Consider the following 16,598-nt stretch of genomic DNA (forward strand, 5'->3'; position numbering starts at 1 on the left):
AAAAGGTTGGTCCAACACAAACGGGCCCTACATGCGTCTCGTTACTATACTTTGATTTCACAACTGCATTAACTAATTTTTGATTTTACAGACGGGGGAATCTTCACCAGAGATTAACGCATTCGTCTGGTCGTTGCATTTTCTTACAGGACAGCGTAAGGACAGGGAAAATGAAATTGCGATAAAATGTCTCATTAACTATTACATTTCTAAAATAGGATGGAGATGGAACAATGGAAGATGTGAAGTGTGTTTCTTGTGGGAGTGTTCAGTTAATTTCATTACAGGATATGTTTCCATATGACTGAAAGGAGCTTTTCGGGACCGAAGTCAACCTCCGGAATTACAGGAGTGCGCGCTAAAGTCATCAACAGACAGATGTGGTGGGCCAGAGGTCAAGGGCCCATCTGATTCCAGAGCCGTGTGTACCAGCCAAACAGAGGGTTTAAGGGAACAACACCGGACCAGATTTCGGGTCAGACTGGCTGACTGGAAGGGTTTTCAACTGCCACCCACCCGTGCCATCCGGCAACGGGGCAGCTCGAGGCGCCGATAGCCACCCACGGAGGGGCAGCTGGAATTTTATTTTGTTTTCGTTTTTATTTTTAATAAAGATTAACATACAGTTCTGTGGAGACCGCGGTTGGAACACTGACTCTTTAAACCATCTTCTTTAAAGGCGAGAAGGAGACATCTTCGAGACGCAAGACATCATGACCACAATTGAATGCATTGTGTAAAAAAGAAAAATGAAAATGAGAGTTTTGTAACCACTGCATATGTCTTATAAGTTCCATATTCATACGGTGTTCAATATTAGTATCGTTAGAATCTTGGTTTTGCATTGCATGAAAATCTGTTTTTTATTCTGTGGTTTGATCTGAGTGTAGAGCTTTCATGGGTTATCTTTATTTCTAAGAAGACATTTTGTTAATCTAGGTTAGGTCTCTTAAAGTCATATTTAGATCATATAATAGTTTCTGGTAGTTGCACATTTATCTTAGCTTTGCACCTCTCGGATAAAGGTGCTTACTTTTCTTAATTCTAGTAGGGTAGAGATTCAGATAGGTTTAGTAGCTTTTTAGCTTATACTTGGGATAGTTTACATTTAAGGGGAACATTTGAACTTCATTTGATTTCATAAGTCGCCAACAGAGGGGTCAGTGGGTTACAATATTACATCTTATCATTTACATTTTGTTTAAGGGTTTCAAGACATAGACTTAGTTTAGCCTAGTTATTGGTTTGATCTTTGAGGGATCAAAACAGAGGGGTTGTTGAGAATTAAAAATATATCTTAGTTGGGGTTACTGAGGAAAGCAGAGTGGGGTTTGTCGCTTCCTGCTTCAGCGTAAGATAAATATGGAGTTTTATTGTCCTAAGGGGGTGGTCAGCAGGAGAGGGGGTCAGTCATCCTCCCACTGAGCCATGTAGGAGGAGTTTAAAGTTGATAAAAGGAATGTCTTGGTAAAACTTACTTCAGACAGACAGACTTATCCACCGCGGTGAGAACAACATCTTGTAAATGGTATGTACTCTGTCTCCATATTTAATTTCTATGAATTAAATATGTATTTAAATCGTTCTACCTCTGATCAATGATTCCTTATTTTATTGTCAAATCTTAAACCGGGGTAAAAATGGGCCTTTAGTAGCAAAGCAGGATTAGGCCAATAATAAATAAATCACAACAGAGATCACATTTTTTTAACCCTTATTAACTACTGTCAGGATGGAAGGGCAATTTCACCCAGGATAACAGAAAGTGATTCAGAAACTTCATTAGCAGTGCTGATGGAGGTGGTCCAGCAGGAAGCATCTTTTTTGCTCCTTTATTTTGATGCCAGTGACAACAAATTCTCCCTTTCCTCCTCTTCATCTGGCCCCTGATTTCCCCCTCACAGCTGTGTGCCTTAGCCTGATGGTGAAGTAGGCCTGTGCCACTGAAGATTTGAGTGAATTATTATGTAATATGCAGATGACCTTGTGATCTGTGATGAGAACAGGGAACAGGTGGAGGAAAATCTAGAGGAATGGAGGCTGACTGTAGCAAGACAGAATACATGTGTTTGAATGAGAGGGACTCAAGTGGAGACCTGAGGTTTTATCTAAAGCACATATTTAAAAAAAAAGGTGGAGGATTTTAAGTCCTGAGGCTCAACAGGGTTTAGAGACAACAGCTCTGAGGAAGAGACGGGAGGCACCGCTGGAGTTAGCAGAGATGAAGATGTTGAGGTGGGAGTTACCAGGATGGAGAAGATCAGGAATTAGTTCATCAGAGGGACAGATCATGGTAGATGTTTTGGAGATGAAGCCAGAAAGACCAGACTGAGATAGTTTGGACATGTCCAGAGGAGGGATGGTGAGGACATTGTTAGAAGGACGCTGAGGCTGGAGCTGTCAGGCAGAAGGCCTGGAGGAAGACAAGAGAGGAGATTTATGGATGGAGTTGAAGAGAACATGAAGATAGTTGGTGTGAGAGAAGATGATGCAGACGACAGGGTTAGATGGAGATAGATGAGTCTCTGTGGCGACTCTTGAAAGGGAAAAGCTGAAAGAAGAAGAAGAAGACCTTCCTGGTGATGCTATTGTGAGGATCCCTGTTTTTGTTCTAAGGCAGAATGTCAGATCAGAGACCAGAGTTGCATCCAATGATCTCCACTGTCACTGAGCTAAACCTCAAAAATGGTTTAGGAGGAGCTGGAGAACACCTGAAAATGCTCAGCACTTGTGGGAACCCATTTAGTACTAACATGGAGGTGATTGGAGAGTGAAGAGTTTTCATTCCACCTCTACTCACCTTTACAGGTGTACTCCACCTCCAGGTACTTGTAGGTTCCAAAGCAGGGATCTCCAAACACAGAGTTTGCTGCCTGGATGGAGCAGCTCTGCTTCCCGTTACAGCTGTGGAGGGATGTTCATGTGGAGGATTAGAGAGTTTACTCAAAATTATGTCATCAGAGATCAGACTGCCAATCAAAGAGCCATTTGTACCTTTTAGCTACTATTTTCTTTGACCTACTGCCTGCAGACAGAGGGGTAATCTCTGTTCTGCGTACCAAGTGTCCATAGAAGTAATGTTTACGGACTTTTGGAATGCGCCAAATAACATGTCTTGGTGGAGTGTTGATTCGTGTCCTTGGGCATTGGACATTCGTTAACTGGTTGGCAGGTCTCCCAGAGGAGCACGTCTTCTGGTCGCTGCGTCCGTACGTAGCTCTGCTCACAGATATAAGCTGGCCTTTGTCTGACAGAGAGGAGAGGAAACGTCAGAGCGGCAGAGGAAATCTGAACCTGTCCACTGATGAAACCAGGGATCTTACCACACTGGAGCCGAGCCACGGATCCCTCACATGCCACGGTGGGGCCATCCTCCTGGGAGCTGCTTTCAGGAGCTGTTATATCAGAGATTCAGACCACATTAATGACCCTTTAGGACCATGAAGGGCTCAGAGAAGGTTGGAGATGGAAATGGGAGAGAAGGCAGCGCCCTCCATTGGTTTATTAGCATTAAAAACACAGAGAGTTAAAGTGGAGCAGGTTCAGCAGCACTTTCAGATCTCCCAACTCTGGTATGATTGTCGTGTTTGAGTTGGTTTGTTGATTGAAGGCGACTCCTCTTAGTCCAACTGCTGATGGGAAACATGGCCCACATGTGTTCTTTACCACAGCAAAGAAAACATGGTTTGTTAACATCTCTGTGTGCTCTGCTCACGCGTTCCCACTCACGCATCTGATGACTTATTTGTTCAAAGCCATTTATTTCATGTTTAATTTTGGAAAATGATCAACAATCACCTACATGGCCTAATAAAATATGGGCTATTTTCTATTAGTTTATATTGTCATCCGTTACAACATGTCTTTATCTAAAAGTAGAGTCTGCAATTTCTCCCAAAGTTTCCCCAGGACCCTTTTTGAAGACAGTCTCACTTCCTCTTCCGCTCTTAAGGGGGATTGCATGAAAAAACCTTCTAAATCCACTCTGGTCTTATTTCTTTCTACTTCTTCTGTTCATAAACTTTAACATGGTTTGCTTATTGCGACTCTCAGCCATGTTCAAAGTTTACAGTGAGAGCAGCGGAGCTACAATAAACGGCTAACGCTGAAGCTAACTGCTAAGCTAACCGCTAAGCTAGTGGGACACATAAACACTAGCAGTGCGCATGCGCAGCCAGCAAGTGGAAACTACAGAGTGACGAGTACGCACACTGGCATTACAAGAACACGTCAGAATGATGGCATGTGGAACAATCAATAGATAAGGTGATAAACCCAGAACTTGAGGGACAGAGGGAATGAAAGAAGGACGAGACATGAAAGCATCTGATTGGTTTGTTCCATTCTGACCAAATTATATGATTGCTAAGAGTTTTTATAGGCCTGCAGCTTGAACAGAGATCACATTTTTTTAACCCTTATTAACTACTGTCAGGATGGAAGGACAATTTCACCCAGGATAACAAAAAGTGATTCAGAAACTTCATTAGCAGTGCTGATGGAGGTGGTCCAGCAGGAAGCATCTTTTTTGCTCCTTTATTTTGATGCCAGTGACAACAAATTCTTCCTTTCCTCCTCTTCATCTGGCCCCTGGCCTGTGCCACTGAAGATTTGAGTAAACGACTATGTAATATGCAGATGACCTTGTGATCTGTGATGAGAACAGGGAACAGGTGGAGGAAAATTTAGAGGAATGGAGGTTGACTGTAGCAAGACAGAATACATGTGTTTGAATGAGAGGGACTCAAGTGGAGCCCTGAGGTTTTATCTAAAGCAGAGATTTAAAAAAAAAAAAGGTGGAGGATTTTAAGTCCTGAGGCTCAACAGGGTTTAGAGACAACAGCTCTGAGGAAGAGACGGGAGGCACCGCTGGAGTTAGCAGAGATGAAGATGTTGAGGTGGGAGTTACCAGGATGGAGAAGATCAGGAATTAGTTCATCAGAGGGACAGATCATGGTAGATGTTTTGGAGATGAAGCCAGAAAGACCAGACTGAGATAGTTTGGACATGTCCAGAGGAGGGATGGTGAGGACATTGTTAGAAGGACGCTGAGGCTGGAGCTGTCAGGCAGAAGGCCTGGAGGAAGACAAGAGAGGAGATTTATGGATGGAGTTGAAGAGAACATGAAAGTAGTTGGTGTGAGAGAAGACGATGCAGACGACAGGGTTAGATGGAGATAGATGAGTCTCTGTGGCGACTCTTGAAAGGGAAAAGCTGAAAGAAGAAGAAGAAGAAGAAGACCTTCCTGGTGATGCTATTGGGAGGATCCCTGTTTTTGTTCTAAGGCAGAATGTCAGATCAGAGACCAGAGTTGCATCCAATGATCTCCACTGTCACTGAGCTAAACCTCAGAAATGGTTTAGGAGGAGCTGGAGAACACCTGAAAATGCTCAGCACTTGTGGGAACCCATTTAGTACTAACATGGAGGTGATTGGAGAGTGAAGAGTTTTCATTCCACCTCTACTCACCTTTACAGGTGTACTCCACCTCCAGGTACTTGTAGGTTCCAACACAGGGATCTCCAAACACAGAGTTTGCTGCCTGGATGGAGCAGCTCTGCTTCCCGTTACAGCTGTGGAGGGATGTTCATGTGGAGGATTAGAGAGTTTACTCAAAATTATGTCATCAGAGATCAGACTGCCAATCAAAGAGCCATTTGTACCTTTTAGCTACTATTTTCTTTGACCTACTGCCTGCAGACAGAGGGGTAATCTCTGTTCTGCGTGCCAAGTGTCCATAGAAGTAATGTTTACGGACTTTTGACATGCGCCAAATAACATGTCTTGGTGGAGTGTTGATTCGTGTCCTTGGGCATTGGACATTCGTTAACTGGTTGGCAGGTCTCCCAGAGGAGCACGTCTTCTGGTCGCTGCGTCCGTACGTAGCTCTGCTCACAGATATAAGCTGGCCTTTGTCTGACAGAGAGGACAGGAAACGTCAGTGAGGCGGATGAAATCTGAACCTGTCCACTGATGAAACCAGGGATCTTACCACACTGGAGCCGAGCCATGGATCCCTCACATGCCACGGTGGGGCCTTCCTCCTGGGAGCTGCTTTCAGGAGCTGTTATATCAGAGATACAGACCACATTAATGACACTTTAGGACCATGAAGGGCTCAGAGAAGGTTGGAGATGGAAATGGGAGAGAAGGCAGCGCCCTCCATTGGTTTATTAGCATTAAAAACACAGAGAGTTAAAGTGGAGCAGGTTCAGCAGCACTTTCGGATCTCCCAACTCTGGTATGATTGTCGTGTTTGAGTTGGTTTGTTGATTGAAGGCGACTCCTCTTAGTCCAACTGCTGATGGGAAACATGGCCAACATGTGTTCTTTACCACAGCAAAGAAAACATGGTTTGTTCACATCTCTGTGTGCTCTGCTCACGCGTTCCCACTCACGCATCTGATGACTTATTTGTTCAAAGCCATTTATTTCATGTTTAATTTTGGAAAATGATCAACAATCACCTACATGGCCTAATAAAATATGGGCTATTTTCTATTAGTTTATATTGTCATCCGTTACAACATGTCTTTATCTAAAAGTAGAGTCTGCAATTTCTCCCAAAGTTTCCCCAGGACCCTTTTTGAAGACAGTCTCACTTCCTCTTCCGCTCTTAAGGGGGATTGCATGAAAAAACCTTCTAAATCCACTCTGGTCTTATTTCTTTCTACTTCTTCTGTTCATAAACTTTAACATGGTTTGCTTCTTGCGACTCTCAGCCATGTTCAAAGTTTACAGTGAGAGCAACGGAGCTACAATAAACGGCTAACGCTGAAGCTAACTGCTAAGCTAACCGCTAAGCTAGTGGGATACATAAACACTAGCAGTGCGCATGCGCAGCCAGCAAGTGGAAACTACAGAGTGACGAGTACGCACACTGGCATTACAAGAACACGTCAGAATGATGGCATGTGGGACAATCAATAGATAAGGTGATAAACCCAGAACTTGAGGGACAGAGGGAATGAAAGAAGGACGAGACATGAAAGCATCTGATTGGTTCGTTCCATTCTGACCAAATTATATGATTGCTAAGAGTTTTTATAGGCCTGCAGCTTGAACAGAGATCACATTTTTTTAACCCTTATTAACTACTGTCAGGATGGAAGGACAATTTCACCCAGGATAACAAAAAGTGATTCAGAAACTTCATTAGCAGTGCTGATGGAGGTGGTCCAGCAGGAAGCATCTTTTTTGCTCCTTTATTTTGATGCCAGTGACAACAAATTTTCCCTTTCCTCCTCTTCATCTGGCCCCTGGTTTCCCCCTCACAGCTGTGTGTCTTAGCCTGATGGTGAAGTAGGCCTGTGCCACTGAGGATTTGAGTGAATGATTATGTAATATGCAGATGACCTTGTGATCTGTGATGAGAACAGGGAACAGGTGGAGGAAAATCTAGAGGAATGGAGGTTGACTGTAGCAAGACAGAATACATGTGTTTGAATGAGAGGGACTCAAGTGGAGACCTGAGGTTTTATCTAAAGCACATATTTAAAAAAAAGGTGGAGGATTTTAAGTCCTGAGGCTCAACAGGGTTTAGAGACAACAGCTCTGAGGAAGAGACGGGAGGCACCGCTGGAGGTAGCAGAGATGAAGATGTTGAGGTGGGAGTTACCAGGATGGAGAAGATCAGGAATTAGTTCATCAGAGGGACAGATCATGGTAGATGTTTTGGAGATGAAGCCAGAAAGACCAGACTGAGATAGTTTGGACATGTCCAGAGGAGGGATGGTGAGGACATTGTTAGAAGGACGCTGAGGCTGGAGCTGCCAGGCAGAAGGCCTGGAGGAAGACAAGAGAGGAGATTTATGGATGGAGTTGAAGAGGACATGAAGATAGTTGGTGTGAGAGAAGACGATGCAGACGACAGGGTTAGATGGAGATAGATGAGTCTCTGTGGCGACTCTTGAAAGGGAAAAGCTGAAAGAAGAAGAAGAAGAAGAAGAAGAAGAAGAAGAAGAAGAAGAAGAAGAAGAAGAAGAAGACCTTCCTGGTGATGCTATTGGGAGGATCCCTGTTTTTGTTCTAAGGCAGAATGTCAGATCAGAGACCAGAGTTGCATCCAATGATCTCCACTGTCACTGAGCTAAACCTCAGAAATGGTTTAGGAGGAGCTGGAGAACACCTGAAAATGCTCAGCACTTGTGGGAACCCATTTAGTACTAACATGGAGGTGATTGGAGAGTGAAGAGTTTTCATTCCACCTCTACTCACCTTTACAGGTGTACTCCACCTCCAGGTACTTGTAGGTTCCAACGCAGGGATCTCCAAACACAGAGTTTGCTGCCTGGATGGAGCAGCTCTGCTTCCCGTTACAGCTATGGAGGGATGTTCATGTGGAGGATTAGAGAGTTTACTTAAAATTATGTCATCAGAGATCAGACTGCCAATCAAAGAGCCATTTGTACCTTTTAGCTACTATTTTCTTTGACCTACTGCCTGCAGACAGAGGGATAATCTCTGTTCTGCGTGCCAAGTGTCCATAGAAGTAATGTTTACGGACTTTTGGCATGCGCCAAATAACATGTCTTAGTGGAGTGTTGATTCGTGTCCTTGGGCATTGGACATTCGTTAACTGGTTGGCAGGTCTCCCAGAGGAGCACGTCTTCTGGTCGCTGCGTCCGTACGTAGCTCTGCTCACAGATATAAGCTGGCCTTTGTCTGACAGAGAGGAGAGAAAACACAGGAGCTTAATATGAAAGTATAAACAAATCTATGGTATAATGCTTCAAATAGGCAGAGACAACAAACATGGAGTTCTTACCACATTTTAGCTGAGTTTCCGATCCCTCACATGCCACAGTGCGAATCTTCTGGGAGCCAGCTGCAAATAAAGCCCAATTACTAGTGAGCAACCTGGCTGGTAACGTCTTATGTTTGTTCCAATCAGATCACAGCGATGACAGGTCATGCAGGAATTTCCCTGTTATATTAAGCGATGGTTTTAGGCGTCTTTTTACCTGAAGTTATCAGCAAACAGGTCACTGCCAGCACTGAAAGACAAAAAACTTTTTAGCATTTCTATATGCTTTTTTAACTGTTTGTCCACATTCCCAACCTGGGATCTATGGGAAAATGGCTGGGGCTGAAGGGGTGAGTCCATCCCATAATCCTTTGCCACTTTCTCCACCAAAACAAACTTATTGGCTGATAAAAGATGTAGTAAAATCCGTGTTTAGTTTGGTGTCACCTTGTGTACCATTATAGCAGCTATACATCTGCTTTCATCACCTGTTACAGGTGTGGAGTACATGGAATTAGAAAAAACAAACATGGCTGCAGCTCTGCAGGGCTCTCTGTGCACCTGATGGACGGGAGGTGGAAATAACGACAGGACCAGAAAAATATTAAACGTTCCACCAGCGAGGCCCAGAACATCACCAGCGAGGCCCAGAACATCCATTATCTAATCTCTTTACTATCAGGAAGTCCACAAAACGCAGTTCAAAGCCTTCAGCTGATCCAAAATGCTGCAGCAAGAGTTCTGATAAAAATCAACAAGAGGGATCATATCTCTCCAATTTTAGCTAAACTCTATTGGCTTCCTGTTAAATCAAGAATAGAATTTAAAATTCTCCTTCTAACGTATAAAGCCCTTAATAATCAAGCTCCATCATATATCAGAGCTCTGATTACCCCGTATGTTCCTAACAGAGCACTTCGCTCTCAGACTGCAGGTCTGCTGGTGGTTCCTAGAGTCTCTAAAAGTAGAATGGGAGGCATTTAGGGGAAGTTATTTGTTAAATGATTGACCCTCTTTAATCTGCATTTAGGCTGTCATTTTGTTCCAGGGAAGATATACTTAATGAAGATTTTTAAAATACATTTTTTATGTCTTTTTCATGTACATTTGAAACTAATAGTAAGAATTGTTTGTTGTGAAGCATTGCTCTCAATTACACCCAGCACAGAAAACCTGCATTTAAATTAATTTTATCGTTAGGTTTATTGATTACAAAGTAAACTCTGTGGCTTGATGGAGATACAATTTAGGTATTATATGTTCAATAACAAACCAAAGAGTTTCAGTCAGGATTTAGAACACACTCACAGGACTAAATCTAAGACTAATTCAAGATTATTATTATTATTATTATTATTATTATTATTATTATTATTATTATTATTATCAAGACTGTTATTATTAAGATAACGGCTCACATTCGCTGTCCACACTGAGGACTAACTCCTACTATTATTATTATTCCTTTATTTAACCAGGAAAAGTCCCATTGAGATTAACAATCTCTTTTTCAAGGGAGTCCTGGCCAAGATAGCGGCAAAAGATTACATTACAAATTACATTACAGTTTACAATAACATCTATCTAAATTAGAATTTCATAAAACAGTTACAAACCATAGATCTCATTTCCAAACCTTTGAGCAATCGTTTAAAATGTCCAATCGGAATCAAATCCTTCAACTTCCAGTCTTTCTGAAGATTGTTCCATGCTGTGGGGGCAGAGTACTGAAAAGCTGTCTTTCCAGCTTCAGTGCAGATACTAGGCACAGACAGAAGCAGAGACTCTTGAGAACGTAGAGAATACAGTCCAGCCGCTCTTGGTTGAATGAACTCACAGAGGTATGAGGGGAGCAGACGCAGAATACCCTTATAAATGATCATATACCAGTGAGTGAGTCTACGTGTCTCTAATGCTGGCCAGCCCACACGTATATAAAGTTCACAGTGGTGTGTGCGAGGCTTACAATTTGTGATAAATCGTAGAGAGGCATGGTAAATTGAGTCTAACATTTTTAAAACTTGATCTGGGGCATTAATATAGATTAGGTCACCATAGTCCAGAATGGGTAAAAACGTTTACTATAAAGGTATTTAATAACTTTAGTCAGTAATAATGTGTGGCGCTTCACAGGGTTGGTACGACTGCACATTTCCTTTTTAAGCATAACATCAAATCAGAGTAAACATGATTAGATTACCAAAATAATATTTTCCAATTTAGAGATTGACATAATATATAGCTACATTTTCTTCTAAATAAACCCATATGCCGATGACGCCTTGCTCTAATTCTCTATGAAGATGAAGAAAGCTAATTAGATGCTAGATTTTAAAGCTTGTTTAGAAGACACTAAGATCTGAACCATCATCATTATATGTACTTATACAGAATTTGACCCTACAATCCTCGGAGATTAAGGTTTTGTTGTTATTCTTGACAAAATTACCTTGGACTCTACAGCAACAGCGACAAACCTCAGCACTATCTTTAATCAAAGCTTTTATTTTAGATCATTTATTTGGCATTATTGGCATTTATTGGACTGTAATTCAACAGAAAAAAGGGTGAAGAGAGAAGGGGAAGACAGATGACCTGAGACTAGGAATCAAACCCAGGACAACCACAGCCTCTGGACACCATCTACGCTTCTACCAACCGAGCCGCTCGACGCCCCATCACAGCTTTAATTTTTAGTCAGAACATTTGTTTTGCAAATTTTTTGCTTGCCTTTCTTTGGGAAATCACCTGGAAAGCATTGATGCTCAAACCTCGGTCAGTTTTAACTGCTTCTGATTCATGAACAAAGGCTGTCAAATAAATGCAGAAAATCCAGATTTCTTATTTAACTTTTTAATCAAGGTTAGTGTATAAATAATAGATGTTTTAAGTTTGTAGTGTATTTTTCTCAAGTTTCTTTTTTTAAAATAAGTTAATCTATGCTAGTTTTACAAGCTGAGAGGCGGGTCCAAATATGCTTTAAAGCATTTTTTTTTATTTTTTTTATTTACTACGTTCTAAATGAAGATCCATCCATCCCAGCCACCAGTGACTCTCCTACAGGTGTCCAGATACCTGAGCATCCTACAGCTGTGGTGGAGCTCCAGACCACCGGCAGCGCATCAGGAATGAACTGCAGTTTTAAAATAATTATGTCCAAGTATTTTAAAAGGTTTACTTTTTACCTCCTTATTTTTTGTCGGGTGTTTTATATTTTACCAGCGAATCTAGCTTATTCTCCCTCTTGCATGCACCTTGAATTGTTTAAAGTATTATATTCTCACAAGGTAAGAACTTAAAAAATACTTTAAGGCATGAAAGAGGATCACAGAGTCTGAAAAGGCAGAGTACTCACAGAGCGTGGAGCCGAGCATGATGAGGAGCAGAACAGATGCAGGAAGAAACTGGCGGCTGATATTTATGTGTTTGCTTTTTTAATTGTTTGTCCACATTCCCAACCTGGGATCTGTGGGAAAATGGCCCGGGCTGAAGGGGTGAGTCCATCCCATAATCCTTTGTCACTTTTTGCACTAAAACAAACTTCTTGGCTGATTTGAGTTATAGCAGAATTCGTGTTTAGTTTGGTGTCGCTTTGTGTACCATTATCACAGCCGTACATGTGCTTTCATTACCTGTTACAGGTGTGGAGTACATGGGATTAGTAAAAACAACATGGCTGCAGCTCTGCAGGGCTCTCTGTGCACCTGATGGACAGAAGGTGGAAATAATGACAGGACTATGGTTTTGAAAATCACTTTGGAACTTCACTCTGCTGCCATTGAAGCAAATTTATTTCTGTTCTTCATTATTAATTTTTTTTTTTTTACTATCAGGAAGTCCACAAAATGCAGACCAAAGTCTTCAGCTGATCCAAAATGCTGCAGCAAGAGTACCTGCATTTAAATTAATTTAATCGTTGGGCTTATTGAATACAAACTGAACTCTGTGGCTTGATGGAGAAGCAATTTACAATCAATTTAGGTATTATATGGTCAATAACCAACTAAGGAGTTTCAGTGAGGATTTAGAACAGTCACAGCACTAAAAACGAATTCAAGATTATTATTATTATTATTATTATTATTAAGACTGTTATTATTAAGATAACGGTCTTGTTTGTGTTCAGGTTTCGTTTACCTCATATTCGCTGTCTGAGATCTGGGAGGCAGATCCTTCAGCTATCAGGCTCCTCTCCTGTGGAACCAACTCCCAGTTTTGGTCCGTGAGACAGACACCCCGTCTACTTTTAAGACTAATCTTAAAACTTTCCTTTGTGACAAAGCTTCTAGTTACAGTGGCTCATGTTACCCTGAGCTATCTCTATAGTTATGCTGCTATAGGCTTAGGCTGCTGGAGGACATCAGGGTCTATTTCTCTCACTCTGCTGAGTTCTCCTACTGCTCTCCAGTCTGCATTGCTTGTTATTTTTTGTTCTCTGTTGTTTCTCTCTTCATAGAAGGTACACCTGGTGTATAAAAGGCTCAGACATTCTTTGTTTATGATGTTGGTTCGGCTGCTATCAGGAAGTGACGTAGGTGTAAGTTCAGGGCGCTATCTGCTACTTCCGGTTAACTCCATAGCATGTCGGCTGTTTGCAGTTAGAACTATCGATGCTCCGAGTGTTAAGTTAATGAATGAACGTAAGTTATCACATTCGGTGCTTGGTTTGTTGATTGCACACAGAAGTATTTTACACCTAACAGTTTCGTTGGTCTTCATAAGTTTATGTTAAAACTGTTTACTTACGGTTTGGATTTTCGCTGCGTGTGCGCTGCGTCGGGGTTGTGCGTCATGTGTGCATGTTGTGATCGGGCGTGCTGCCGGCTGACGCCATGGCGTAGTTTATTTATTTGACCACATGATGGCGCCAAAAGCTACTCATTATAATTTGAGCTAGAAAACGTCTTTTTTTATTATGTTTCATTGAAACTGTGCTCACTTTGAGTTCCTGCAGTATTTAAGCCAAGTGATGCTATATTTACATAATTAGAATTATATCTAATATGCTGGGGAAATGTATTTCCACAGATTGATGTTTAAGTTTGCCTTTTTTGGATATGTTTAAGTTTATTTGGTTTAAACTTCTACTGTTGCAATACATATCTGGCCTAATGGCAATTCATATGTTATTGCAGACTGTTGGCAACACTGAGTATTTGAAGTGGAATAAACCTGCTGACGGCAACAGTTAAAGGAGTGCGAGCCTCATTACCCTATTACCTGTATCCTGACCGATACACCATCTTGTTGGCTGTTAAAACCTGAAAAGAACCAGCCTCTATCCTATTACCCCCTAACATTTGGTCCTTCGAGCCGGATACAGTTCTCAAGATGGAACCAGATGGAATGACGCCTCCTGATGTCAGACCTAAACGGCAAACGCGCCGACCGAGCCGGTTTGATGACTATGAAGTTGACTATACAGGTCATCCCTTTATGGAAACGTATCACCGGGACAGCCCACAGCCTCTCCCGAGAAGTATGGGAGTTCAGCCTCAGTACAGCAGCACATTTCCCTTTTATAGTGATAGAAATGTGGCCTACTATAACAGTCCTCTGCTGGAGAGAAGTCGGCAGGATTGGAACTTCAGCGATTTATCACATGAGTACACCCCCTTCTCCAATCATCTGGGACCCTCCATCCCACCACTTCATACAGACTTTAGGGCTCTGCAGGCAGAAAGAGAGAAGCTTCAGCAAGCACAGCAAGGATTACAGGAGGGTCTTAGAGAACTAAGTGAAGCACGGAGTGATATTAAAGCATTGATTGAGGCTGCCTACTCACTGAGGAAGGATATGGCTCAGCTTACTGCCTCACAACATAATACTCATCAGCCCCCTACAAGCAGTTCGGAAGGGGCATACAGACCCACAACTGATACAGAGCCGTTAAAGGAAGATGAGGAAGGGTGGCCTGACCCACCACCGTGGCCTGAACCAGAAGAAGACCTGCCAGCAGGATTCTCCAACTTAAAGCTTGAAGAACAATATTCCGATGAAGGCTTACAATACCGCCCTCCCTTTAATGCAGAAACTCTCCCTGGTAAGCTTTCTAATCCTTCATGCCTTCCGCAGTATCAGGATCCTAAAGCAGACATGTTTCGTTCCCCACCACAACATCCTGGGCGAAACACGGGTTGGGAACCAAACGATAGAGGGTTGTTACAAAGGAAACCAGTTCCAGCCAACCCCTCCTCTCCAGTTAAAGGGACGGTGGGTGAGATGTCAGACCAAAATAACCCAAACATGCCCTTTTCCCCTGAGTTAATATATAGGGGGCCCAAACCAACAATTCCAAAGTTCATTCATTCAGATCCTTCTGAATTTGCCAGGCTCCGAATGGCTCTGGAGAACCTGCTCCCTCCTAATACAACTGAGCTCTTCAAGTATCAGATACTTGTCGACCATCTTAAGCTTGATGAGGCTAGGCTTATTGCTGATGCGTACCTGAACTCACCCCGACCGTATACTGAGACTATGGCAGCCCTCCATGATAAATTTGGACAACCTCATCAGCTTGCTCTAAAGAAAATTGCAAGTGTCCTAGATGGTCCAGAAATAAGACGAGGTGATACAGGAGCCTTCCAAAGGTTCTCTCTCCAGGTGCAATCACTCGTTGGGCTGCTACAGACATTGGGGATTGAAGGAGAAGTGGAACTGAACTGCGGCTCCCATGTTGCCCGGCTAATAAGCAAGCTCCCTCCAGAACAAAGAGCTGACTTTCGTCGACACCAGTTCAAGCAGCCTGGGGGGATCTACACCCTGTATGACTTATCTGAATGGCTTCGTCATGAGTCATGGTGTCAGGGGTTTGATAGCCAAGTTGGTGGAAAGGGTATTAGAGAAAGAACCAGTGTGAGAGCTGATGCCCGTTCCACCAAACAGGCTGTAACTGTCCTACATAATGCAAAGGGACCCTCAAAACACACTTTCCTGCCACCAAAGGAGAGTCAAGCTGGAGGGCAGGTGAAAGGCAAAGCTTATTGTGCCTACTGTGAGAGCACAGAACATTATTTCAGTCAGTGTAATGATGTAGCTAAGCTCTCCAAGGAAGAAATAAAGGACTGGATCCAAGTCAACAAACGATGCTGGCGTTGCGCCCGAAAGCATCTAGCAGCTCAGTGTACACTGAAAAAACCCTGCAGTCTCTGCCAGGGAAAACACCTACTGGCCCTTCACGAGATAAATGCACGAACTGAGGGAAGCAATACTGTCGTGGCTGGAAGGGAAGAAAGTTGCCTTACCAATTCAGCGTCAGGTTCCCTTTACCTGGATCGCCATGGGGCCAGCAATCGTGTTCTGCTAAAGATAGTACCCGTGCTTCTGAGGCATGGGAAACGAACTCTAGACACCTTTGCGATACTTGACGATGGTTCGGAGAGAACCATGTTGCTCCCGGCTGCTGCTAAAACCCTTGGTCTGACAGGCATCCCTGAAGACCTTCCCCTACGTACCGTCCGCCAAGACATTCAGATGCTTCACGGCCATACAGTATCCTTCAGTGTCGCTGCCGCTACCAATCCTGGGTCCCTCTACAAGATCGATGGAGCATTCACAGCTGATCCTCTTAACCTAGCTCACCATACATATCCTGTTGATCAGCTACAAAGGAAGTATAAGCACCTGCAAGGGATACCAGTGCCTGCCTTAAAGCAAGCAAAGCCACTGCTCCTTATCGGATCAGACCAGCCACATCTGATAACTCCTATAGAACCAGTTCGGCTGGGCCCGCCTGGTAGCCCAGCAGCTGTCCACACTCGGATGGGGTGGACCCTTCAGGGGCCAAGTCTGTTCATGGGGCGGCCAACTCAGCCTGCCTTATGCCTGTATACATCCTCTCAAGCAGATGAGT

At 43.0% G+C, this 16,598-nt stretch overlaps 1 protein-coding gene across 1 annotated transcript in view; it reads right to left on the reverse strand.

Annotated features, from left to right (window-relative positions):
• The window catches only part of LOC105915839, a 45,988-nt gene extending 33,844 nt beyond the window's left edge, over window positions 1-12,144 (reverse strand). Inside the window, exons 1-11 of the mRNA XM_036149903.1 lie at window positions 12,102-12,144; window positions 8,964-8,996; window positions 8,768-8,827; window positions 8,412-8,664; window positions 8,218-8,321; window positions 5,993-6,064; window positions 5,664-5,916; window positions 5,470-5,573; window positions 3,324-3,395; window positions 2,995-3,247; window positions 2,801-2,904 (exon numbers count right to left, since the gene is read on the reverse strand). Of these exons, the coding sequence (XP_036005796.1) occupies window positions 2,801-2,904; window positions 2,995-3,247; window positions 3,324-3,395; window positions 5,470-5,573; window positions 5,664-5,916; window positions 5,993-6,064; window positions 8,218-8,321; window positions 8,412-8,664; window positions 8,768-8,827; window positions 8,964-8,996; window positions 12,102-12,120 (1,327 nt within the window). The 5' untranslated portion in view covers window positions 12,121-12,144. The remainder of the gene's footprint in view (window positions 1-2,800; window positions 2,905-2,994; window positions 3,248-3,323; window positions 3,396-5,469; window positions 5,574-5,663; window positions 5,917-5,992; window positions 6,065-8,217; window positions 8,322-8,411; window positions 8,665-8,767; window positions 8,828-8,963; window positions 8,997-12,101) is intronic.
• Between the last annotated feature and the right edge of the window lie 4,454 nt (window positions 12,145-16,598).

The sequence above is a fragment of the Fundulus heteroclitus genome, chromosome 1, assembly GCF_011125445.2.
Source record: "Fundulus heteroclitus isolate FHET01 chromosome 1, MU-UCD_Fhet_4.1, whole genome shotgun sequence".
Classification (NCBI taxonomy): domain Eukaryota; kingdom Metazoa; phylum Chordata; class Actinopteri; order Cyprinodontiformes; family Fundulidae; genus Fundulus; species Fundulus heteroclitus.